Source organism: Elgaria multicarinata, chromosome 8 (genome assembly GCF_023053635.1).
Source record: "Elgaria multicarinata webbii isolate HBS135686 ecotype San Diego chromosome 8, rElgMul1.1.pri, whole genome shotgun sequence".
In the NCBI taxonomy this organism is placed as follows: domain Eukaryota; kingdom Metazoa; phylum Chordata; class Lepidosauria; order Squamata; family Anguidae; genus Elgaria; species Elgaria multicarinata.
The window spans coordinates 38,148,160-38,174,580 of NC_086178.1; the positions used below are offsets into that span (position 1 = coordinate 38,148,160).

At 40.7% G+C, this 26,421-nt stretch overlaps 1 protein-coding gene across 1 annotated transcript in view; it reads left to right on the top strand.

Annotated features, from left to right (window-relative positions):
* The window catches only part of DNER (delta/notch like EGF repeat containing), a 145,553-nt gene that overhangs the window by 94,332 nt on the left and 24,800 nt on the right, over nt 1-26,421 (top strand). The window contains exons 6-8 of the mRNA XM_063132181.1: nt 6,989-7,142; nt 11,225-11,338; nt 20,781-21,005. Coding sequence (XP_062988251.1) covers nt 6,989-7,142; nt 11,225-11,338; nt 20,781-21,005 — 493 coding nt within the window. The remainder of the gene's footprint in view (nt 1-6,988; nt 7,143-11,224; nt 11,339-20,780; nt 21,006-26,421) is intronic.

Below are 26,421 nucleotides of genomic sequence, written 5' to 3' on the forward strand. Positions count from 1 at the left end.
GTCTCATTTTCCCGAGACGTTCTTTTGCTCAGGGTGTTAGCTGAACTTCTGTCGCAGGTGTGCATTTAATGTAATATGTAATGTTGGCCTGAGACAGGAAGGAATAACCAAACATTTAAATGTTTGGAAATATATCAGTTGAGCTGAACCCATAAGGGCTTGACCTTGACACAGACCTAATACCAATGGTTCTTTTTCAGACCTTGAAATAAATTACTTTGTTCCTTCAGCTCCAGACAGACTTAAAGGGATCCTCAGAAGATGTGTGACACAACTTGAAAGCTATTTATCTCCACGAAACCCAATTTGTGGTGACTTAAATGTGAATAGCGTTAATTGCTTCAAAAATGAATGACATACTGAGTAATATTTAACAAACATTCTTTCCTCTTGTTCTTGCTGGAAATGAGCAGTGCATGATGAATACTGATGGAAATAAATATACGTGAACAAAATGATTGGTGGGGAATATCAAAAGAATAAAATAACATTAGCTGCTGAAGCACTTGAGCTTTCTTTTAAGGAAGGGAGTGGGGACTTTCAGGGAAAGGTGGGGTTGCAAATCCCATGTAAGCCTCACTTTGTGCTGGGCCTGCTTGAGGTGGGCTGTACTTGCCTCGAATTAAGCCTGGTATGGGGGGGTCATATTTACGAGCCAAAGAGCCTCCCCCTTTCAGCTAGTTTCCCCATGCCTTCTAGAAGAAGAAGAAGAAGAAGAAGAAGAAGAAGAAGAAGAAGAAACATCTTTAAAAGATTTATGGATATTGTTAGAAGCTGTTCAGGTGGCATTTAAATAAGGATTCTGACAACCTGAGGTCTTCTTAATTCTGTGCTCTTCAGATAAATGAGTACATGTCACCAAAAATGTAACTCTGTGATGAGAGAAAAATGACAATGGCATACTTAATAACAACTAATGGTGTCTAATCATCTTTGCATAATAACTTGTCTGAATCCCAGTATTATCATCACTCTGAAATTTTACCCTGGAAGTGTTGAAACATGCTTCATTGCCAATATTTTCCTAAGAATAAATGGTTCTTTCTGGTTTATAGTAAATTATTACCATGTATCATCTTTCAACATAAATACCACTCTTGCCTAGCTGTAAGGTTTGTAAGTGTTGAATTTTAAGAGAGATTGATGCACTGATTTGTCTTGCCTTCTAATTTTCTAATATTTATCATAATTCTTAGCTTTAATTAGAAGGCGTTCATATGCTCTATAGACATAGTGAAAAGAGAAACATGAGTAACAACACTATGTTATACATGTCTACTTAAGAAATTAGTTCCATTGAGTTCAGTGGGGCAAACTCCCAGGTGAAGTGGGAATAGGATTAAAGCCTAAATTGGTACGCCCATTTGCTCTTGCTGCTCAGTTGGTATTTGGCTAGCCATTTAACTCTGTGCCCATAATCTAATGCATAGTTAGTCTAAATTAAAGTCTAATGAATGAAGTCAGAGTTTAAGATCCACCGAAGGCAGTAATCCTATACATCAGGAATGCAAAACATCAGTCCTTGGGGCTAAATCCAGTCCTCTGGGCTTTCCCAGATGACACCCTGTTCCTTAGCCCTGAATCGTCTGGTGTTTTCCTCTCTTTTATGCAGTATTTTCTCCATTCTAAATGGTTGAAATGTTTCTCCTAAGTTTTAGTTATTGGTAGTAAGAGCTTTAAACTAAGATATGCTGGTATTATTGGACCTGCCGCTTTTGTTTTTGGCTTCACCCACCATTGGAATACAGCACCTGCGGTCCTCTTCAAAATGGAATTTGGTTCTTGGGCTGAAAGGAGTTCTGCTCCCCCACTACTTGAGAATATGTACCATTGTACATAGTGGGACTTCATTTTGAGTGAAAATTCAGATGGTTGGGCTCCAGTTCTACTCCGGATTGTTACCTCTGGGTGGTCTAAAGCAAGCTGCCCTCTCAGCCACACCCCTCTATTTAATAATAATAATAATAATAATAATAATAATAATAATAATAGAAATGAAAAGAGAGAGAAATATACACCACTGGCCATGGAAGTTAAAGAAATATGGCAACAGAAAAAGCTTACAATTATTCCGTTAGTCACATCTGTCACTGGCATCACATCACTTTTTTTTTTTTTAAAGAAAACGTTCAGAAACTGGGTCTACCAGAATACATCCACACCAACATCCAGAAAGCAGTCATACTTAAAACATGTTCAATAGTCAGGAAATTCCTGAATCAGTTAAAGACAGCATGACTTGACAATGCCCATCATGTTCATCTGGAAAAACCACCACGAGCAAGAAAAGAGAGATTAATGATGATGATGATGATGATGATGATGATGATGATAATGGTAATAATAATAATAATAATAATAATAATAATAATAATAATAATAATTTTATAGGATTAAGACTGATGTAATATATATAGCACTTATTACTTAGGAAAAGTGCCAGAAACATGAACCTATCTTATGCTGAACTCATATAGCCCAGTATTATTTATTTATTTATTTATTTATTTATTTATATAGCACCATCAGTGTACAAATGGTGCTGTACAGAGTATGAGTATTGTCTAATCTGACTTGGCAGCAGCTGTCAAGCATCTACTGGTAAAAAACTTTCCCATCACATGTTAACTTTCCCATCACAGGTAATAAATAAAATTGTTGTTGTTGTTGTTGTTGTTGTTGTTGTTGTTACTATTTCTGACCCTTTAACAGGAAACAACAAGGATTCAAAATGGGACCTTCTGCTACGCAGAGCATATGCTCTGCCATTGAGCTATGCATTCTTCTCTACCACTAAGCCATGGATTGCTATATTAAAACGATTAATATAATTAGCACTAATTGGGCTGAAATCCAATGAAGTTGTTCCATCTGCACAACCAGGGGTGGTGGTTTCTTTCTGCTCCACGGGGTTTTGGAGACCCTTAAGTGTAGATAAGGGAGGTATGAGGGGCTGCAGGGGGTAGGAGAGAGGGAGAAAGTCCCATCGTGGGAGCAGCTCCCGCTCTCATGACTTTAGATCCCAGTCTCCGTGTTTAAAGTGGGACTTGTGCATTTGAGCTCTGTATGGGTACCATGAGCACATTCCATTTCATGTCTCACAGTTGATGGGGAAAAGGAAGGAGCAGCAGTGACTCTTGCTGCTGTTGTTTCTTTCACTTCTGTTTCAAACATTGAGCATCTTGATAAAAACTTGAAAGGACAAATCTAGAAAGTCAGAAGCAGATTGTCTTCCTGTTTTGAGTTTAAGGTCTCTGTTACTGTCAAGCATCCAGTAAAAAGGTTAGGGTTTTGTGATACCAAGCAGAAAAGAAAAGATCCTTTGATTGAGGCTGGAACACCATGTCACATTGCTAGAAAAGAGCAACAGCATATCTAATTTCCCCCTTCTTCTTGCTGCCTACAACAGCTAATGATGTCGGAACAGAAGCAGGGGAAAGCAGAATGCTGTGACATCGGGACTTGGATGTTGTACATGTTCCTGGAGGCAGGGGATGGGGGTGGGGATTAAACACATGGGCAACAGGTTGTGTATTTCATGTAATGTGTAGTTCTGTCCTGAGACAGGAAGCAATAATCAACATTTTCACTGATCTGTTAAGAGAGTTGGAGTAGTACTGCTACCACCTTCTTTTCCTAAAACGGGTTCCAGTGCTATTTTGTTTTGCTTAGATTAGAGAGATGCCTGAATCCAAACCTCAGATATAAACACCTCTGAAGTTTTTTTGAAACTTTAGAAGAACCTCTGAGTGAGCTTCTGATTCAAAGCCGGCAACTATCTCTGTAGCAAGATGAATGAATTTGAAACACAGCCGCAGTGCCGGAGGTGCTTATATCTGGATCTGGAGACAGCTATTGGGTTGCAGGAGTTTCTCTGCTGTGGATCTAAGCTCTAGCTGTTCTTATTCTGCAATTGCCAGTGGGTACCTGTATTCAAAAAAAAATATGGAGCTGTTTAATGATTGGTGACCTAATAAGTTTATATAGGTCTTTTGCTGGCTTCTGGAAAAGTTATTTCAATGTATTCAGAGCAGAGCCTCCAAACAAGCAAATACATATTCCCAACGAAAGCAAATATTTATTTCTTATTATTAATGTAATCCGGGATGAACAACAAGGTCCAGTTTTGCTGATTCACACATCCCTAGCACAACTTGAAATCTCCCAGGGGTTCTGGCCTACAACTATTGGCTCTCACTATTGGCTATGTAAGGCCAAAACATCTGGAGGGCTACAGGTTGCTTAACCATGGTGTAAAGGGATGATATCTGCAGCGGGAATCCTTTTATATCTGTGTAGGTCCACTGTACAATGTAGACCACTTTTTTGGGAAACAGAATGTCTCAGTGAGACAGGAATCAGATAGGAAACCTGTAGCATTGACCACAACTTTAGTGTAAAGTATCTGGAATGTAATTTCCATACTTTCCCCTAAATAGAGTAGGAATCATAACAATACTATTAATAGTTACCTAGGACTGTTTCTAGGCCAGGAGGGTGAAACACATCGGGAAGCTAGATTTTAGAAATCTAGTATACCCCAAGACATTTAATTGGATCCAGAGGAAGATAGTCACACTTTAATCCCAATGATTTTCACTGGGATTAAAATGTGACTATCTTAGTGTAACTGATTTTTATTTTATTTTTTGCTTTTTATTTTTTATTGTGTATTTAACAAACAGAAACAGATCGTAGGTTGACATGCCTGTTCAACTTGTATAAGTTGAACTGATTTTGATGAGAATGACTTAATGATTTTCCTGTAACTGACTTTAATGAGAATACAAAGTAGCTCACTTCCTCTGGATTCAACCTATTCCTTTTTCCTTCTTTACTTGACATGTATTTACTAAGTTTAATACATTTTATGTATCCACTGCATAATGAAGGTTGGAGGACAAATGGCTTATTGATTTACACCATAGCCATCTAGACATTTTCTGTGAGGTGAAGCAACACCAGGGAAATTCTTCACCAGATGTTGTTGGACAACAACTCCCTGGGGGTGATGGGAGTTGGAATCCATCTAGGAGTCCAAACATTCCCCACCCCTGCTTTAGGTGGAAGGAATAAAAAATTAATGTTGGAGAAAATATGCTTTGAATAGGGAAATTGAGTTGATGTTTGAACTATGTTTGACAAATTTAGATGGCAATTTTATACACAGAAGCAAGAAATGGGAGAAAAATGTAAAAACAGCAACATGGTTTTACAAATAATTACCTCAAAAAGTGGGTCAGAAATCTAAAGGGCTTGGATACCATGAATAGAACTGGGTAGAGAAGGCATTCCTGCCTTTGCCTCCCTGCTGAAGCCCCCATGACCCTAAAAAGCCGATTTTTGAGGTCAGTAGGTCAGTAGGAATGATGTGGGATGTGGTGTACGAGTTGGGAGTTGGCAGAACTCATGAATTACCCTTGTACAAGAGAAATGCCTTCTCCTCAAACTCAAAGGGAGGCTTTTCTCTTGCTGTCTATATTCAAAATCCAAATGTTTCTGGAGGGGAAAAAAAGCTGTATTTGCAAATTCAACTAGACCCACATTATTCAGATTTTTGCAATCAACACTAGACATAGCAAATGCCATATGTTTAGATTTTGCTTGGTATAAACAGTTGAAAAATGCAATTGTACTATGGAGATTGGTGTTAACAGTTGCATAAAAAAAGCACTTCAGTTTCTAGGACAACAATGTAACTGTTGTGTAAGCTTCTCTATCTCGACACCCCCTCCCAATATTTCTAAGAGTTGGAAAAATTATTACCATGGTACCAAAGAGTAGATACTGAAGATCAATGCCCAGCATTTAAAAGAAGCTGCTGGAGAGAAACCATTCCCTTGCTAATGAGTTTATCGTTACTGTGATACTGTCAGTTTTCCAAAGAGCAGATGGATGATTCTTGTTTGCTCCTGCTTTCTGCTGCATCTTGTAACATAAAAAGAAGGAACTTGCAGAGAGGAGATTTGTGAACTGCAGTTGCATGTTGAACACGCATCTCTTTACAAGAGAAATACATGACTTTAGGCATTACAACATGGGGTGAAAAGTGTGTGTCACTCCAGCATCCACTTTTTGCCACTTCTGTAACTTCTAAAGCTGCTCTTACGTTGGGTCTGAATAGCTGGGCATGTGATTTAACTATTATAGGAGACCTGTTCAACATGTCCCTAGGGCAACTTATTGCTACTAGCTATCAACTAATTTAACTCCATTGCGTGCACTGAGGGGCATTCACAATATCAGTAGTATGGATTAGCTAATACGTTATGTGTTTTAATAATTACCCATTCATTCACATCCAGCAGCAGTCTTCAAGGTTTTCAGATCAAGGTTCCATGGGACCCAGTTTTAATACTGTTCAATGATACATATCTCCCCACTGTCTATCACATTCTTTTAAAAACCCTAAACAACACATTAAACATGCCATTAGTGCAATGCACCTTATGTTGGGGTGTGATCCACTTGTGGGCTGGAACCCATCAGCTGAATACCAGTGCATTAGGTTCCAATTGTGCACACTTCCTTGGGAGTAATTTCCACTGATCTCCGTAGGTTTCTGTTTGAGAAACATTCATAGGATTGAGCTTCATGAATGTTAAATTGTGGCCAAATAATTAGGTTGGCTTTTTAAAATTGTGCTTTCCAAATAATGCTTTAAGATTTCAGACTGTTCTGTGTTTCTGAATGTGAAAACAGCAGCAGAGGGTGATGTTTAAAAAGAAAAGGTTTGATTACCCTATGATAAAAGAATGTTATACTCAAAGCCTAAATTGGTAGAAATCTAAGTCCAGCTGCTGTTTTTCTTGCACTAACAGCTGTATCTTAAGGGGCTCCACCATCCCATGGGATCTCATTACCCTTCTTAATTGGTCATTTGCCACAGCTACTCTTCTCTTTAACCTTAGGGATCCATATAATCTTGATCAAAATCATGACTTAGAAAGAAGCTTTGAAGTTTCACAGCAGCCTGTTTTTGTTCTAGGCAACTTTTTTCTGTGAATGTGAAGATCAGTATTTGGGTGATCTCTGTGAAGAATTCGATGCCTGTCAAAGCAGCCCCTGCCAGAACAATGGAACCTGCATGGATGTTGCAGAAAAACATGATGGAAACAATTTCACCTGCAGTTGCCTTACTGGTATGTTTTGCATTGTTCTTGGAATTGTCTACTTTTATACAGTGTCTATATTTTACTTTGAGGAAGCAAATCCCACATCTTTTGAGATGGCGAGAAAATGGGTATTTGTGTGAGGTGTTAATTCACAGCAGCCAGCTGGAGTGGGGGTACAGTTGAGGCAGGGTCTCATCCCACCTCTTTCCTAAGGAATCCTTTGGAATCCTTTGGCATATAACCACTGGAGAGATTGGCTAAGCATGATCTGGCTATTTCATTACTGATGGGAAAGGAAAAAGGAATTTCCTGGGAAAGCAGGTGAAACCCAGAAGCTCTTCTTCCTTACCTAGGCATGGAGCTGTGTTACATCTGCAGAAGTCTATAGAAAAGTAGAGGAGTAGATAGAGATCAGCAGTCAAGAGTAATGCTGCCAGGCTGGACCGGGTAGACAGAAGAGGCAATCTGTTCAATACATAGATGTGATCAGGCTCTCCACTGATGGTCTATTTCTATGTCACTGTGGCCAAGTTAGGGAATAGCACCCTGGAATTCCTATAGCAGGTGTGGAGAACCTGTGGCCCTTCAGAAGTTGATGGGTCCAGCTCCCATCTACTCCAGCCATCCTGGTCAGTGGTCATGGATTATGGGAGCTATAGACCAATATTTGGAGGGTCACAAATTTCCCTGAGCTATAGGAAACTAATTTGTGGAGATTTCCCTCTGCTTTCATCATGTTGCATCTCAAAGGGTACACCAGAATGCAGCTTAGCACTTCCATCACTTCATGACATCTCAAAGGGCACACCTTTGAGTGAAATGAAGTGATGAAAGTGCTAAACTGCATTCTGTGCCTAGGATAAATGTTCCATGGCCTTTCAGGCTGATATTTTTATACTGCATTTCATCTCTTTCTTGTCCAGACAATACATAATGTATATTAACTCTTCCAACCTGAATTCTACTTCATCACTACTGGCAGCAAGATGTGACCTCTTTTTTGCACTCATATCTTTGACTGTCATATTTAATAGAAGTATGCAAATGCATTCAAGTATATCCTTAACAAGAAAGATATGTAAATACAGTTAAGTAATGCTTTAAATTCTATTAACGGCAAAGTACATGTGAGAAGATAAATTAGTCTGTAATAGAACTTTAAGCAGAGTTACTTGAATAAGCTGTACAGTCAAGGTCATAGTGAGTGAAGTCTATTCATTCAATAGAACTAAATATAGATTGGCCATAACGTTATCTGAGACTTGGAAAAAAATGGAACACTCCTCACTCACTGCAAGTGGATTCTCAGTTTTGCTCCAGAAATTCATGTAAAGAAATCCAATCTTTTCTTTAAAAGCCTTTACAGTCCTTAGTAAGAATGGCAGCAAACTTCTCCTGAGCCAGGCTCGGAAGAGAAATTGGGGTTGCCTAGAAAACCTGCTTCACCATGAGAGGTGACTTTTCCAAGCATAACTTCCTCGCCCACTTCAATCCTCATCTGAGCAGTTGAAGAGGAAGTTTCATCTTTCCCCCACACATTGCCACCCCACCACCACCCTAAACATCCCCCCTTTCATTTCTGAGTCATTGTTGTGTTTCTCAAAACCTCCTGCCTTCTTGGGAGACAATAATGATGCCTGCTAAGTAATCCACAAAGCTTTTTTCAAGCAATAAACATCTCTTCCCACATGAAGAGAGTCTAAACTCTAGGAACTTTTCCCCTAGGAAAAGCTATGCAAACTAAGCGAGACAACTGTCCTTTCAAGAAGAATGAAAGCCTTTTCCCTAGACCCATTAACTTCAGAGAGACTAGTTCTGAGGCAGCTTCTGATGAGATGCAAGCCAGGCTGACTTCCTCTCACCTTCTTTTGCTCTGCTTATTTTAGTCGTCGGCATACTCTAGGATTGGCTAACCTGTGTGTGTTCTCTCCTTCGGAAGGATGTTGGCTTCCCACTGATTGTGTATTATTTGCCCTTGATGAGATAAGCTCTGGAGAGAGTTCACTCCCAGCTGGTGAAGAGCTCCTGAGAGCCTTCTCCCCCACTAGTACAGGCTGGCCTGTTTCTGGTGCCGACTTCAGAGTCTGATTGATTACCTGAAACACCTTCTTTCAACCCAGGGGGAGCAGGGCCAGACATGACAGTCATTGGTGATGGCATTAGAATGGCAACAACAGGAGAAGCCAAAAGGAAGCTTCCCTCTCTCCTTCTGTCCCTCTTGCTTCATAGGAGTACTGGATGAACCAGGACAAAATGGTCATAGGTAGATTTTCTATATTTAATTCTAGAAATAATTAAGAGGTGGCAAGCACTGTATTTGAAAAAAAAAGCTCATGAAATCACATAGACATTTCAAATAAAAATGGATTTTTCCATCAACAATATATTTTTGTGAGCTATTCCTGATGTAATGAGAAGTATTTTTGTGTGGCCTGGTCTTAAATGGGCCATTAAGACCCATTAGCTTTACAAAAGACTTTCCTCCATCTGGAGATGAAAACAGGTACAACTGGTTTGTTGATACGGAGCCTACACAACTGTCTGATTTTTGGACTCTCCGTGAGGACATGAGGGTGGGGACTGAGTGCTTGTACTTCCAAATTTACCACCTTGCTACTGTTGGCAAGGGTGCATTGGTGAAAACAAAGAGATCGTCTGCATTTCTCCACTTCTGCAATGTCAGAAAAGTAAACTATGAATTTTCATTGAGATGAGATGCATGAGTTCCACATGCATTTTGAATTTGTATATCTTGTTGCGGCTGAGATGTATACGTCCTACCATATACATATGGTTTGGAGGAAGCAGGAAAACAGGTGTGCAAATCATGTTCATGAACCATTTTTGCCACTCGTAGTAGCTTCAAATCAGTGATAGAAAATGAACCCAAGTTTAGTGCTGTAGCTGTGGGAGTATGGGCCAGCATTGCTGAAGGGAAACAAAACATGACTTCCATTAACAGAATTATATAATGAAGATCTATCCATGAGATGATGATGATGATGGGTATTTGCTCCAAATACATATAAGATTTAGATGATGATGATGATTGTTTATTACATTTATATATCACCCCATAGCCAAAGCAATCCAGGTGGTTTACAGAGTTTAAAAACATTGAACATTAAGAATCAATATAAAAAATTTAAAACCATAAAAGCACAATACACACACCCATTTAAAACACCTAGATGATGTTGCCTGTGGCTGCATAAGTGCATATGAAAATAACTGTCCTTAATGCTATGCTTAAATTGCCCAGAGAGCTTTGGCTATGGGGTATAAATGCAAATAATAATAATTATTAATAATAATAATAATAATACACAAAGGCCTGGTTCAGAGGTAGCGCTAAACTATGGTTTAGTGTTACATGCTTGTGCACGCCTCACTCTCCTCTTCTGGCAAGTCCTTAAGGAGATGGAAAGCCAATGGCTTGTTTCAGACAACACATTAAACCAAACAGCTTAACCACAAAATGGTTAATGGAATGCATTAAGGTTAATGCATTCCCTGAACCATTTTGTGGTTAAGCAGCATGGTTTAGCCTGTTGTCTAAACCAGGCCTTTGCCTTCATTTTCAGTTAACCATGGTTTATTTTTTATGTCTGATCCTGAACAGACCATCATTAGTCTTTCCTGTGGTTTAGGGAAACATGCCAGGATTGTAAATCGTGATTTGTGGCTGGCTTGTTTCCCTTTCTTAATAAAAACTAACCAGTATGTCAGGTTCAGGTATACTGATGCATTGTGGTTTGTTTAAAATATAGGTAAAAGCTTCCAGTCTCCTCACTGGAGATGTGGGAACTCATAAGCCCGAAGCTCATTCATGCAAGACTAAACCATATGTTGAAGTGAGGCCAGTGGGTGCTGTCAGTATTGCTTCTTGTAAAGTATTGCTCAGTCTGATCCCAGATGCACATTGGTTTGATTTTTAGTCAAATCAGAGAATAGCACTGTGATTGATCCTTTGAATGATGATTACTGCAAATAAGCATCATACAGGAACAACGTTCTAGGCTGCTGCTTAGATGCTACAGTGACCCATTTACTAATGAAACATTTCCCCTTCCCTCTCTTTGTTCTTAAACAATTCTGTCATGGTGAAGGATATACTGGAGAACTGTGTCAGTCAGAAATTGACTACTGCAGTCAACAGCCATGTAAAAATGGAGGTACCTGCTCTTCCAGTCTAAGTGGATTCAGTTGTCAGTGCCCAGAAGGTAAGCAATAAAAAGATCAGTAATGTTGAAGAAGGCATCCATGCTGTATTTGAGGGCACAGTTTCTCCCTTCTCTGGTTGCTTTGAGGTGTGTGCCTGCATGACTGTGTGTGTATGTTTACATGTACACACATATTTGCCCTGGGTATGTTGGACATCATGCAGCCATTCAGTTGGCTCTGTGCATTGGTTAGTACTTGGCTAAGTAATGTGGGGATCTAGTCATGAGGCGAGTGACTTCATGATTCATAGATATCTACGCTCTGGGTTTATCTATTCATTTAGCATTTGTACATGCAGTGATTGGGCTATAGCCTCTGCTGCTGCAAGTGTGTAGGGCTGTGGCAATGTTATGTATATTTTAAATGTATGCCAAAGATATTAACACACATCCAATGGAAACATTGTGCGATGGCTGGAAGCATACATTTTCCTGTTTGTTTCTGCTTGGAAATGTGTGTTGTGTATGTTGAATGCTCCAAAATGCATGGAAGCTTTCAATAATAAAGCATTTGCATTAGTCATCAGTATTAAAATGTTGATTCAGAATGAAGCCGAGGGCTAATGGCATTTCTGTTCCCAGTCTGCTCTTATCTTACCCCACCATTATTTCTTATACATCTAGGTTGTATTGTCGAAGGAGTCCTTTTCTTAGAGCTATTTCCCCCTTTTATATGGTGTAGTGACTTAATAACAATTAAAGTGTATTTGTAACAGCATAGCTGGACTCTGATCTCTCCTTGGAACAAACTACTATAATGGGTGACCCATTTAACAACTCTGCTGAGACCTCTAAACTGACACAATGTCAGCAGTTTAAATCTGGCATTTTGAATATTTTTTGTGCCCCCACTCCCGTGAGTATATAAATAGTATCAGTGCTCAGCGAAACAATCCAATATTGGGACTGAGCCAAACCTAAATTGGCTTCCTAAAAGTATCCTGTCCAAATCCATTCTAACCAATTGCATGGGGGAAGAAAATTGGATGGATATATGAAAAGAGTTAGGACAGATGGGCTTTGCTTCTTGCCCTGCTTCTGCTCAAAGAAATCTGATATGAGCATCCCAACACAATTTCTTGCAACTTCAGTATAGGCTAGTGCACTGCACTGCAAAGCCCACAAGAGCCACTGGCAGCTCCCAATCCCTTCAAGTGTGGCTCTCCTCCTCCTCCTCCTCCCCTCTCTCTTTCTCTCAAACTGAAGTGGCTGCCTACTGTCATTGAACCTGTATCCAAATTTTCTGCAGAAATTTGGCCATGAGTGTCTTCATGTTATGGGAGTTGCCTGTACCATAGAAAGGTGGAGATGTCGTATGTCTTCTGCTATAAGCTGTTTCAAATAAGTTGCCCAGTAGGCTATTTCTCAACATAACACCAAAGCATAGCGTTCTAATGCTGATAACCTTCATTTTTTTTTTAATTAAAATAATGCTGCCCTTCATCTTACATTACCGTATTAGAGTAAAGTGATTTGCAAAGCAGGAGAAGGCAGATATAGGGAGAGGTGCTCCTTCAAATGTTTTGGTCCCAAGCACTTTGAATTGGACTTGGAGGCAAATAGGCAGCCTGTGTAGTATGACTCAGTCTGACTGAATGGGCTACAATCCTGCTTGCTGCATTCTGCATTTGCTGAAGCTTCTGGACCATCTTCAAGGGCAGCCTTATGTACAACGCATGACAGTAGCCCAATTGGAAGGTTTCCAGAGCGTGAACCACAATGGCCCACTCAAGAACAGTTGTAGCTGCTGAACCAGATAGAACTGTTAAAGGGCACTCCGAGGCCCTTTCCACACCTCCTGGACTTGCGGGAGGCAGCGGGGAGGATCTGGCGGTATTCTGCTTACAAGATCCTCCCCCTGGATCCAGACGTGTGCACAACATCCCAGTAGGAAGGAGGGATGTCACGCCTGCCAGGTTTTTTTTAAATAGGGGAGATGAGCGCAATTGCTCTCCCAACAAAAATGTAAGTTTAAAATTTTTTAAGCTGAATGTCATCAGTCTAACACTGAGATGTCAATCTAGATCCCTTGGTGACCTCACCCAGCATCGTCACATAGAAGTTAAAAAGCAAGGGAGATAAGGCAGAGTTTGTCAGAGAGAGAATCATATATGTAGTCATAATAAAACAACATATAATCATTAAGCAAATGCTTATTATTCATTTTCTTTCCTTTTTCACTCCTTTCGTCTCTTGCACACATTCACCCACTCCATTTGTTACCTTTATTTTGAGGATTAGGTTGGGGAGTGAGTGTGATTAAAACACAGACACATTGCATATCGCTGGGAGCTTGCAACTTGGGAAGTCAGGTGTGCTCAGTTGCTGGCAGTGCTATTTTTAGAAATGCTCTGAATTTTTTTTGGGAGGAGGGGAGATGAAGCCCTTCTCCAGGGAAGTTTTTGCTTGTGCTTAATTGTAGCTGCATGCTGAGGAGAGGGAGTACACTCTGAAATGCAAATTTAGCTCACTGGGGAAAGCTTGGCCGTGGACTAGTAGACACTTAAATGCTAAAGCCTCAGAATTTGGGCAAAGTAACATAACCATAAAATGAAATGAGCAAGAGAAGATGGAAATACATCACTTTGTGACAAAGGGGGAAGAAAGAGGAGTGTCGTTGTCTGATTACTATGAATGGATTCACTGTGGTTGACCTGAAGTGTTGCTTGTTGAGAAATCAGGGATTTGACAAAAGAATGTTGGTGGTTTTCAATTACTGTGGGCGTTTTTCCTCATGAATGGGCAATTTGCCTGCAAGAGTGGGGTCTGAGACCTTGTGCTATGCAGGAAGAGCATTATGAGCAGTTAAAAAACACACACTCACAACAACATTTGAATTTAGACAGGAAAAGGAAAATAGATGTGTTGCTGCAGTTAGCTGGAAATGGAGTTTCAGCTTTCTGGGAACCAGAGTAAGGGCAAGTGGATTTGCTTCCAGCTGAAGGAGTACATATTTACCCTCATTATGCTGTGCTTGTATATTTGTAAATAAAGCATCTATTACATTACAAAGTGGCTGTAAGTCTACAGCAGGGCATAAACCAAGTGAGGAGAAAGTTGGGGGACATGTTACTGAAAAGAACAATACCCATCTCCTGATTCCCCCTAACTTTTAATCAACTAATAATCCCACCCCTGCTTGCCTTAAAACAGTAGTGGGGGGGCATTACAAGAAGTGAAGGATTGAGCTCCTGTGATTCAAGCACTGTTTTCTGGCACTCCCTTAGAACCTGCCTTCACGGTGCTGCGTTAGTGTTGCTCTGCGGCTGAACCCCATGGTATCACCACTGTGGGGTGGCAGCAAGTAATCATCACTGGAGGAGGCAGCACAGTCTTTCTGGTGATCCTTCAGCTTGCTGGGCCTGCCCCCTATCCCTTGCCTGGCTTCTGGCAACCAATGAGAGGTCACCTTCTGTCTGGGAACACCTCCAGGGCAGTGCCGGTGTGAGGACAGACGGTGGAAGAGCTGCAATAACCATGATCCAGCAGGAAAAGTCAGGGTAAGTCCCTGACTTTTCCAATGTGCAGCTTCGTGGGAAAGCCCCATGATGGCTGCAAGGCAGCTGCTGCATCATAAAACCAACACAATGCCACTGCATAGCCACCATGGGGCTTTTAAACCGTATAGATAGCCTCTTATTTGGGAGATTTGTAGAGCTGTCTCTGGAACTTCTTAGAGCTTAGGGAAGTGGGGAGTGCTTAAGAGAAGTATGAAACAAATGGTAAGAGTCAATAATAATTAAGAGCAAATAAACAATTCCTTTGAGCATTTGCATCATGAAGTTGAAGGGAGCTTCACAGACTGAGGACTCCCAACCATGACAATGAGAAGGCAGTGTGGACTATCCCATCTTTTCCTTTTTAATGGATTTTCTGCGGTAAGAGAAAAGGCGGAAGAAGCGGTGGCTAAACGAAGAGGATGGCATTTGGACTTCCTGTAAAATTCCATGTATGAGGTAGGGCAGTGGCACCAGAAAAGCCTCTGATGGAAGTACCTGAGATCTATAGTTTAGGAGTCAACGCTTTCTACTGCAGGAAAAGAGGGAGGTAAAGTTCTCAAGCAATTAAAATAGAGAAAGCATTGGAAAATATTGGAAAGAGAGTGATAAAATAGAATCCATAAAGATATGTTTCAGAATCAGCAACTCATGCTGACTTCAGTCATTCCTGTTGAACACCATGTTTCAGCTGTAGAATACATTAAGGGCAGTAGCTGCATTCATTTCACTTTAAATTTCACTTTTGATTTCTTTAGTTCTATGTTTGACTTCTGAGCAGACTGGCTCAGACTTTGAATGTGAAACTGCGTTTTTAAATAGTTTTCCACCTATCACATTTGATCAGTTTTAATCCCAGCTAATGGCACAAACCCTTATGAAAAGTGGTCAAGTCAATTCGTGGGCAAATTAACAGTGTTATCTCTCAGACAGCTAGAATGTAGCAATCTCTTCAAGGGTTTGATCCTTTGGAGTAGGGTTTCCCCTACTCATGATCAAATGATATTCAAGGTCATCCTATATCTTTGAGTGCCTAAAATGAAGACTACTTTGTTTCTACCACCATACCTATAGACATTTACTACATGGCCACCACTTGTAACCTTAGCACAGAATTCATAAAACTATATGAGAAGCCAGTCGTCGGCAGTGTCCAGTCACATAGTGAGGTGATTTTTTTTTATCGTTTCCCTGATTCCTCAGATTCCTGATTGGTAAAATTGCCTTTATGGCACCTCTAGGGGTCTGATTTGGGGCAAGGGGGGTTACTGTCTTGCTCAGATTCTCCTACTACTAAGAGGCCAATCTTTTTCATTGCCTCCTAGTTCTGTAGCCCCATTCCCACTTTGGCAAGAGTTCTGGGTTATGATCTAATCAAGAATATTGTTGCAGCATAATTTCTCAGGGCATCATTGGCTTATCTACTAACTTCACTGTTTGTGGACCGTGCCCTGCCCATCCTTGTCATCCTTTCTGTTTGTGCATCCATGCTTCCCTTCACCCTAGTGAATCTATGGGTCACATACTCAATATACTCCTGATTAAATTGTTGCTGCTGTTTGAGCAAGCCAATTTCTTTAGTCATTTCAGCTGCACAGGCTCCTTAATTCTGTAGTCTGCCCCAAGACAGCATTTGAGAACAACTGGGTAGATGGCATGATATACGTTCCTATGCAGTATCTTGGTGCTGATTCTCAGTCCAATGAGGGTTTTGTTTACCAGGAAGGCAACACCAGTGCAAAACCATCACACCAGCATTTTATCGCACTCTCGTCATGCCTGGTTTGCCGTTTTGCAGTGTGGTACTCACATGATGTTGTGCCTGTCCTGCAGTCACCCCACCTCTTCCCCTCCATATTCTGTGTTTTCCTAGAGCAGGGAAAGTCTGGTTTATTTCCTCCATGTGAGATAAAAATGCCCTTCCACCCCAGTGTATTGCTGTCTTCACGCTATGTCCTTTGTTAGGGGGCATGCTTTGAAGGGAGGTCTTGCTGATGAAAGAAGAGGGTGGGGCAGTTCTCCTCCTCTGCACACTGTGTCGAATGAATGGGTTTGTGCTGACTCAGTTGAATGGACTTTTGCTGCTCCAGCCCCACTCTTGTTGCTCACAGAAACAGCACCCAGCCAATGAAATGTTAAATCGGTAAAACGCTAGACAACAAAGCCAGAGCGAGGGGGTAAAGGCGTCAGTCCATCACAATGTCCGTCAACGACAAGAACCAATGAACTGGAGGGGGAAGGAGCATCTAGGATTAGTAATTATAAGTTTTTTAGATATATGAAAAACACAGTTGGGTACATCAGGTAAGCAAACAAGACAAATGATTCTGATTTTTCATTTACACAAGTCAAAGGGAAACAACGTTCATACTCTGGAACTGAAATTTATGTGAACTGAGTCTGAAAAAGCTAAAAGAGAAATCAAAGCCAATCTACACAAGGTGTTTCAACAACACAGAAGAGACTTATAAAAGCCACCCCAAAAGGGTGGAGTGGGAGAGCAAACAAGTGAAAGGAGATTTCACTGGTACAGTGGCGATACCACAAACACATATGAAAGGGACTGTTAGCTTGACGTGCTAATGAAACAGAGGTGGAAATTGCAGAGGCAAACCAGGAAAAAAAAGTAGGTGTGATGGAGCCCCATAGCTTGGTTTAAGCTTTAACAACATATGTAATGTCCTGTGGTGTCAGCTGCAGTAAGGCTGTTGAGTGATAATATAGCATATGCCATTGGTGAAGCAATAGCCACAGTGCTCAGGAAGGTGCCAGAGTGTTGCAGAGTTTAGAGTCAGAGAAGCACATTTTCCCAATGTTATGAGTTTTGCAGTCAGGTTGGGAATTAAATGGACTAATGGGCATTTACAGCCAAAGGGGACCAATGGATTCTACAGCCAAAGTTCTGTAGAAGAGCTTGCAAAATTTTGGTCTAGCAAGTATTGGCTATGGAGTCTCTGTGTTAGACAAACTAGTTCTGCTTCATTACCAATCCTTGGTCACTGCAAAATTCTACACCATAGGAACAAGCAGATTGTTTTGTGTTTTTTTCCTTCAAAATTTTATTAATTCATTTTATAATACACTAACCACATCCATACTTATTTTGTAACCCTTCCCATTCCAACAAATAGATTGTTCATAGCTCAGTGGATTGTCAATGTATCCCAGCAGCTGTAGGCATTAAAAACCCTCTTCTTGCCCATTTAATCCTTTCTTCCTAGTATGCTGTAGGCATAATCTACTGCATGTGGGCATTACAAAATGCAGTGCTCCTATAAACTCCCTAACACCCCCCTCTCGGTGCATATGTTTATTTTATTTTTATTTTTTACTCTTGCAAAGAACCCAAGGCTCCTTACGTGGTCCATCTCCTCTCCATTTTATCTCCTGCATACTTGCAGAACACAATTTAATTAGGTGATTACTTACTGGAGTTAAGACTCCTTCCTATTTTTCTCTATCTCTGATGATGAGTTTACATTGTGTTTTGCAATTGAAAGGCTCTTGGACTTGGGCCATGGACTCTGGTTTCAAATCCCTGCTTGAACCACAAAGATCCCTGCATTAAATGCGATGACCTCCTTGTACAGATTAAATGGGATAAGCCCATGCACATGCCTTTAAGCTCCTTGAAGGAAGGGTGGGATGCAAATGCAATAAATAAAAAAGAATATTGGTACCTTTTGGGGTGGCTTTTATAAGTCTCTTCTGTGTGGTTGAAACACCTTGTGTAGATTGGCTTCGATTTCTCTTTTAGCCTTTTCAGACTCAGTTCGCGTAAATTTCAGTTCCAGAGTTGTATGATATATAGATATAGATATATTTCCTGTAGTATGAATGTTGTGTTTCCCTTTGACTTGTGTAAATGAAAAATCAGAACCATTTGTCTTGTTTGCTTACCTGATGTACCCAACTGTGTTTCATATATCTAACAATTTTATAATTACTAGTCCTAGATGCTAACTTCATTTATCTTGTTTGGCTTTCTGTTCTTAGGATTAAATCTAATGGGATTTCTAGTGAGCTCAGATAATACCTGACAAAGCAATACTCTAAAAAAATTACTATCAAGATTTTGATAAGGCTATTGTCTGCCATTGGCCATTGCTAAACCAAATAATTAAGCTTCCCTTGGATAAGAAATCTGTCGTCATTATATTGCTCTCTTATCTATAAAACGTTTCCTGAACTCACTTTACTCCCAGAGTCCTCTGTTGCAAGTTATCACCTGATTTATTTATTTATTTATTTTATTACATTTCTATACCGCCCAATAGCCGGAGCTCTCTGGGCGGTTCACAAAAATTATTGTTAGTTTAAAAGTTAGTTTATTGGTTTCTGTGCCTTGGCTAACTCCAGCTTGCTGCCCCCAATAGATTACCCCTGTGGGGATGCAGCCTTGGCAGTGGACTGGAGACCACTTTGCCTATGGATGCACTCATTGATAAACACCTCAGCCTACAAGTGGCCGGTACTTGTGAGTCCAACCACTGGCAGGGAAGGACTTGCATCTTTCCACTTGTGCTGTTGAAGATGGTTTGAAGTATCCTAAAAAGCAGACCAGTTGTCTGGGAGGAGCTCTATTTCCAAGAGCTAACCAGCAAGTCCTCCCCCTCCCTTGTCAATGAATAAGCACCTCGGGTGCTTCTTAAGAGGGAGGTGTGCTGGCAGTAAGCCCTTCCCCAGAATTCTTGTTGCCATTGATACCTTCATTTCAATTTATGGGTTACACCTAAATTCCTCATGAGTGAAAGAAATACAGTTCCCCCTATACAAACACAGTGGAGGCAACATTGAATGAATAAATCAAGGAAAGCTTGGGAATGACTACAAGATGATCAGGAACAACCAGGGAAAGGACATATCTCGTAGGAGATGTGTCCTAGCGGAGGATAAAGAAATTTCACTGAGACCAAGTGCAAAAGTAGAATGAAGTGAGGATTTTCTCAGGAGTTAGAACTACCAGCATCATATAAGCTGCTGCATTATTCCATAACTATTTCAAGTGAAGGAAACATCATGTGAGATGCTGCACCTGTCTCTGAAGACCCATCCTTATCAGAGCCACTAAACATCTTGGATGTCCTAAGCTGAGAGGCAATGTGGTCAGCTATGCCATCTTCCTTTCGCATTTGAATTGTGTGAACATCTGTATCTATACACACTGAACATCTGGCATGAACATCTATATCCATACATACTAGATTTATATATGTGTGCATGAGAATAACTCTAGCCATCAAAATCTGTTTAAAGTGTGTTAAGACTCATCCTAACAAAAGGTACTAGTCATGATGGCTATATATTGGGCAGTATCCGACTGTGACATTCCATTATTGCAAATGACATTGCACTAGTGGAAACTAGATTCTGAACTATGTGCAAGAGTTGAATCCAGCTAAAGTTAAATTTGTGCAAGCATGGCTGTGCAAGCATAGTTGTGCAAGTGGTTTTGCTTTATGCTTGTGCAACCTGTTTGCAACGCATTGTGTTACCTCGCGTACATTCTGCTTGTGCTGCTGGTTATGCACCTGCTTAAATCTCTTCTGCAATCCACCCAGTGTGCAATGCATTGTGCAACTGGTTGTGAAACCAGTTGTCCAACTGATTACAGAAGCGGATGTGCAAGTGCTGGGACAAGTGGTTGCACAATGGAACAATTCACTGGATCTCCATTAGTGCTATATGAATTTGTGGAATGTCACCATTGGATACTGTCCATAATTTCCAGAACTGGAGGCAGTATGCCTCTGTATGCCAGTTACTGGGACCACAACCAGGAGAATGTTGTTACATTCATGTCCTCCTTGTGGGATTCCCATCGGCATTTGGTTGGCCATTGTGGGAATAGAATGCTGGTCTAGCATGGCTCTTCTTATGTTCTTTTGGTTGTCAGAGATGTGATGAATACATGCAGATAAGGTCCATTTGTGTCTTCTTTTTAGGATACTTGGGACCATCTTGTGAAGAAAAAGTCGACCACTGTGCTTCATCCCCTTGCCAGAACAATGGGACCTGTTATACAGACCGGCTTTACTATTCTTGCAGCTGTAGTCTAGGATTTACAGGACCTACATGTGCCCAGCTGATCGACTTCTGTGCTCTGAATCCTTGCGCGCATGGCATCTGTCGTAGTGTAGGAACAAGTTACAAATGCCTCTGCATCCCAGGTATGTATGGGCCTGCCACATTCTCTCCATTCCACATAGCTTCTAGAAATATAGAGATTAAAATTACTTCCTTTTTCCTGTTTGATATATGCATGCTGGCAAGACACTGTTTTTAGTATGCATTCTATATTTAATTAAAAAAAATCAGAATGAGCATTTGGCCACGAGGTATAGATCTGGCCAAATGTGTCCTACAAGGTATAAATGTATAAGAGGGGATATAGCGCTACCATGATGGGATTGTAATTATTTTACACAATGTGGAGATCTGGCCAGTGTATGAGCAGACTTCCATGAGCACAATGGACCTTCCCCTCACCATACTGTCTACTGCAACCACCTGCACATACCCCGAATCTGCTCTGGAAGACACATGGGGGCAGGAGGGGAAATCCATTCCTCCAGCGATTTTCATTCTGACCACTCTTGGACCCAACCCAACGTAAATACTCATGAGCCATGGATTTATTAGAAATAAGACATCTTTTTGGTTTCTGAGTGGACTTCATGGATTTGTTTCAAAATATTGTGAGCCAATTTTCTTCCTGGGCAATAAAGAAATACAAATTGGTTGGCTGACGTCTTTCTGGACTATTGCTCACTTTCATATCATAATCACGACAGCTGGAATCTCAATAACTGTGATTGAGGCACCTTGAGCAATTTTGTAAAAGGGGGGATGCGAGATTTATCACTTAGGATGCAAGCAGTGCATAAATCTGAATATAAAGCTGTTTCTTGCCAAAGTAATGAGTGTCTTGATGGTAAAATATATATATGTATTTGCTACCTTCTGCTAGTTTTCAGGATATAAAGCAATCATCTATATTTTATATCTGAAACATATATAATGGAAAAATGCTTCCTAAAATTAGCTTAGCATAAGATTTGTCATTGCTCAAACTAAATTGCCTTAAAAATAACACTTCTGTTACTTTGCTTGCCAGGTAAACATTTCCCAGTCCCTGTGAATTTCTCATGTCTGGCTATCACTGTAATGCGAGAAGCTCCAATCTTATTCCAAAGTCTGAGCCATAGTCATTGGGCTGATTTGGTATTTCTGTTAGTGACTAGTCCTCAGTGTTTCACTTCTGAACACATGAAGGAGGCTGAAGGGATTTGCATGGCTAGCCCTGCCCCACTCCCTTAGTGAGCTTGCACATGCCAGCAATGCACCCAAACTGATGTGCAGTCCGTCGAGTCTGAAGGTGGCCATAGGAATATCAGAAGCTGCCTTTGTACTGAGCCAGACCATTGGTCCATCTAGCCCAGTATTGTCAACACTGACTGGTAGAGGTGGTTCTCCAAGGTTTCAGGCAGGATACCTGCCCCTCCCATCTCTACCTGGAGATGCTGAGGATTGAATCTGTGACCTTTTGCTTGCAAAGCAGCTGCTTTACCACTGAGCTACAGGCTCTACATCTTGATTGTGTGTAGGGTTTCCAGTATGGGGACAGGAACTCTGATTGGAGCAGTGGCTCGGGTGTGTTTATGGTGGGTGCCTGAATAGATTGCCTGAAGAGGGATACTGTGGGATTTGCAGTGGGAGCCTTGCAGCTGTTTGCCACATCAATAGACTTAGTAATATAGTGTCAGGGACCCCATGGATCAGGCAGGAGCTTCCTCTGCTAAAGAGAGGAAAATATTCTTTCCTCAATCCCTTCTGTCTCTTTCTCTGCATCATTAGTCCAGGTTAAAGGAACTGCTGTTCCAAGTGGGTCGGAACAGCTTCACGTCTTTGCTCACAGCTGGAAATGATTATGCAAAATGGTCTGGATTGCTGACCCCCCAACACTCCTATCACAGTGTTAGTGATTTAAAGTAGCGCTCTCCTATGACACCACATTAAAGGGTGTATTCAGCTTCTGAGAAATATCACTGAACACTTTATTCTGAGTTTAATTCAAAAGCAAATTCAGTAGCCGCAATATTTGTCCGTGCAGAGCTTGGAAACAGCCACCAAGGGTGCAACCCCATGCATGTTGTTGTTTAGACAGAAAAAAAAAAGGCCTACAAGTCCCAGCATGCTGGGAGGTGTCTTTACCTTTGTTCTCTGCCTACAAGGTTGTGTGTCGCCCAAGGTTGGAGACAAATTTGAATAACAACTGGATTTTATATTTTCAGAACTGTGGTAATCAGCCATTATATGTTTGTTTATCTCAAACATTCTAGGCGTTACTTAAAATAATAATAATAATAATAATAATAATAATAATAATAATAAGTAGTTACCCGCCTCTCCCTCTGGGTTGAGGCGGGGTACAACGCAAATGCAAACACCATAAAATACATATAACTAATTAAAACATTTAAAACTAATACATTATTAAAAGCAGCACATTATTAAAAAGGCATCTTGAACACTATATGACACCTAACAGGGCCTAATCCATTTAAGTCTTCTCCTCTTTCTCCTCTTCAGCTTATTAATTTATTTACAGTATTTTTATGCTGCTGCTCAGCCAATAATCAATTAAACAAGCCAGTCCCTACTTAACGAGACACAGGACACAAGGAAAAAGAATGGGGAGGGAAAGGCAGGAGCAAATAATTCTTTTAGGGAAGGGCTGGTGGAATGACCTCTCATCTCCCTCTATACGGAGTGCTGAAATGGCTGCTCATGGAGAATCTTCAAGAAAAACATTTATGGATAAGCAGAATATATGCTGCCTTTTTCATGAAGAAATCAATGTAGTTAAATGAATAGGTGTATACCCACTAAAAGGCCGGCAAAATAATTTGTAAATCTCTTTTTCATATACATACAAGTTGGGGATTTTAGACATAGACACTTGACATGGTTTTGACATGGTTTTGTTGTTCGTTTATTGAACCTATTTCACCACGAGATAAAGCTATGTAGTTATCTGCTCTGTGCCTTATGGATTAAAATGGATCACCGTAATGAATGAATCCTTGTTGGCATCCTTCAATGACCAGGTTTGCACAGTCATTGCAGCCCACCATGGCTTATTTAAGCCACAGTGGCTTGTGGTGCGTGCCGGCTGGCCTCTTGTGTATTTGAGCTGTGGTGGACAGTCGCCATGGCTTATTGTGTTGTGTGAACCCAGTGTGGGTGACTCATGTGAGAGTTAAACATGCCTTGCATAACTCACATAACCCTTACATAAGCCACCCTCACTGGGTTCGCACAATATGATAAACCATGGTAATTGTCTGTCATGGCTTGAATATTCAAAATGACTGCTGGCATGCACCACATCTTACCGTGGCTTAAATTAGCCATGGTGGGCTGGAGTGATCATGCAAACTGGCTCAGTATTGGCCTGTTCAGAAGACACCTTAAACCCTGCTGATTAAGGTTTTTGGTTAAGCAGCAGGGTTTCAGGTGTTTTATGTGATGCGTTTTGCTAAACCCTGCTCACTCACTAATCACAGTCAGACTATCTGCAGCAGGGTTATCATCTCTAACCATGGCTTAAAGTGTGGTGTGTGACAGCACAGCTTGTGGTTAGTGCTAACCCCAGAGCACCATAGTTTTGCTAACCACAGAGCCTGAAGTGTCGTCAGAACAGGCCCTATGTGTTTCAAGTTTCCCCCCGTCCCTGATATGTAGTGAACTGAAAAAACTGCTATCACAGATAAAGGGCTGGAGCTTTAATGATTCTGCTACATAAGTGTAAAGGGTTATTTTTTTAAAAAAATTGGCACCCTACTTTCCACTTTACCTTCTATATTTTAGAAGGTATAGAAGAACTTGGTTCTGTGATGTTTGTAGCACTGCTCATCAAATGCTTCCTGTACTCTCGCTTGTCTTTTAGGATCCGTGGTACTTTTACTCTCAAGTCATTGAGGGTGGTTGGAATAAAGTGCTGAAAAGCAGAACAAATTGGTGCATTTATGTTGTATTGATAATAGTGCAGACAAAGTTGGATTTGACCAAATTTGGTCTGTCTTTTAAACTCTATCAGGTTTATGGAGTGTGGAGTCACATCCTAAAAGAGCAATCAATTCTCCTTAAGCATGTTTAATTTCTTTGTTCATCAAGTTTGTGGGCAGACAATAGTCAGTTTTCTGAGGGCATGAATAAAAACAGTTTTGAATAGGTTATAGGGGAAGAGATATATTTCTTCCCAAATGTGGAATATCTTGAAAGGTTTTATGTGCTTATTTTATTTATTTATTTATTTATTGCATTTCTATACCGCCCAATAGCTGAAGCTCTCTGGGCGGTTTATAAAATTAAGACAATTCAAAGTGTAAAACAACAGTATAACACCATAATATAAAATACAATATAAAAGCACAACCAAGATAAAAACAGCAGCAATGCAAAAATACAAATTTAAAATACAAATTTAAAACAGCAAAGTTAAAATGAATTTATAGACTCTTAAAATACTGGGAGAATAAAAAGGTCTTTGACTCTGCTACCATGCTAAAGTCAAAATAAATTCACTCTCCCAAAAAAGTTCAGTACCAATTATCAGTTACAGTAAAAAAATAAAAAATAAAAAAAGCTTCCTGAGCAGGAATGGTAATATTTATGTGACTCTGATAGCTGCCTGATCATTTTTTCCTTCATGGACTCCAGATTTCATCATCCTCAGCTAAAGAATAGGCTGGAGAATGTGCAGGAGAACAACAGACCCTTTTGCCAAAAGCGATTCTCACCTTCTGCGGAAGTGTTTGGCTATTTCCTAGGAATTGTGAGCCCTTTACCTGCAACCTCCCTAACACAGGAGCTGCAACCCAGCCCTCCCAGGGCCACTGAGGGAGTCCCAGCTCCATTAACCATCTCCTGTCAGATCTTACAACCATTCGTTCTGCAGAAGTCAAACCGTGTGGCTGCGATGTGACTTACCCAAGTCCCCAAACTGAGGACGAGGCTAAAGTGTGAGAGCTAAAATCACCAGTTCGCACTCCTTAGACCCAACTCTTGCTGCAATGCCATGGTACGTTAGGTTCTTCATTGCTCCTTTCTCTCCATCTGGACTATTCCGGAAAACACACACACTGCCTCACAAAACAATGCTGCAAATCACACCACTCATGATCAGCTTGTGGAATTCACTGCTGCATGGCAGCCACTAGTTTGGATGTCTTTTTTTTTAATACAAAAGGTGGCAGGGCTGCTGCAGCTTTAACTGTTGTGATGAAGAGGGAATTTCACCAGATACTCCATATATACAAATGACGCCTGCTGAAATTCCCTTTTCTATACAACTGTTAAAGATACAGCAGCCTTGGCCTCCTTTCCATGTGGTCACCCCAGGCAAGACCCAACCAGTCTACCTTTCTACCCAAATTCTTCCAACCACCACCACCACACATGACTTGACCAACTGTGCATAGCAAGAAATCCCCCAGAATGGTACGTGGACAAGCCATGCAGTTTAAAAGCTACAACAGGTAACCAGTATCCAGTCAGCACCTGCCCCCCCTCAGTCAAGGA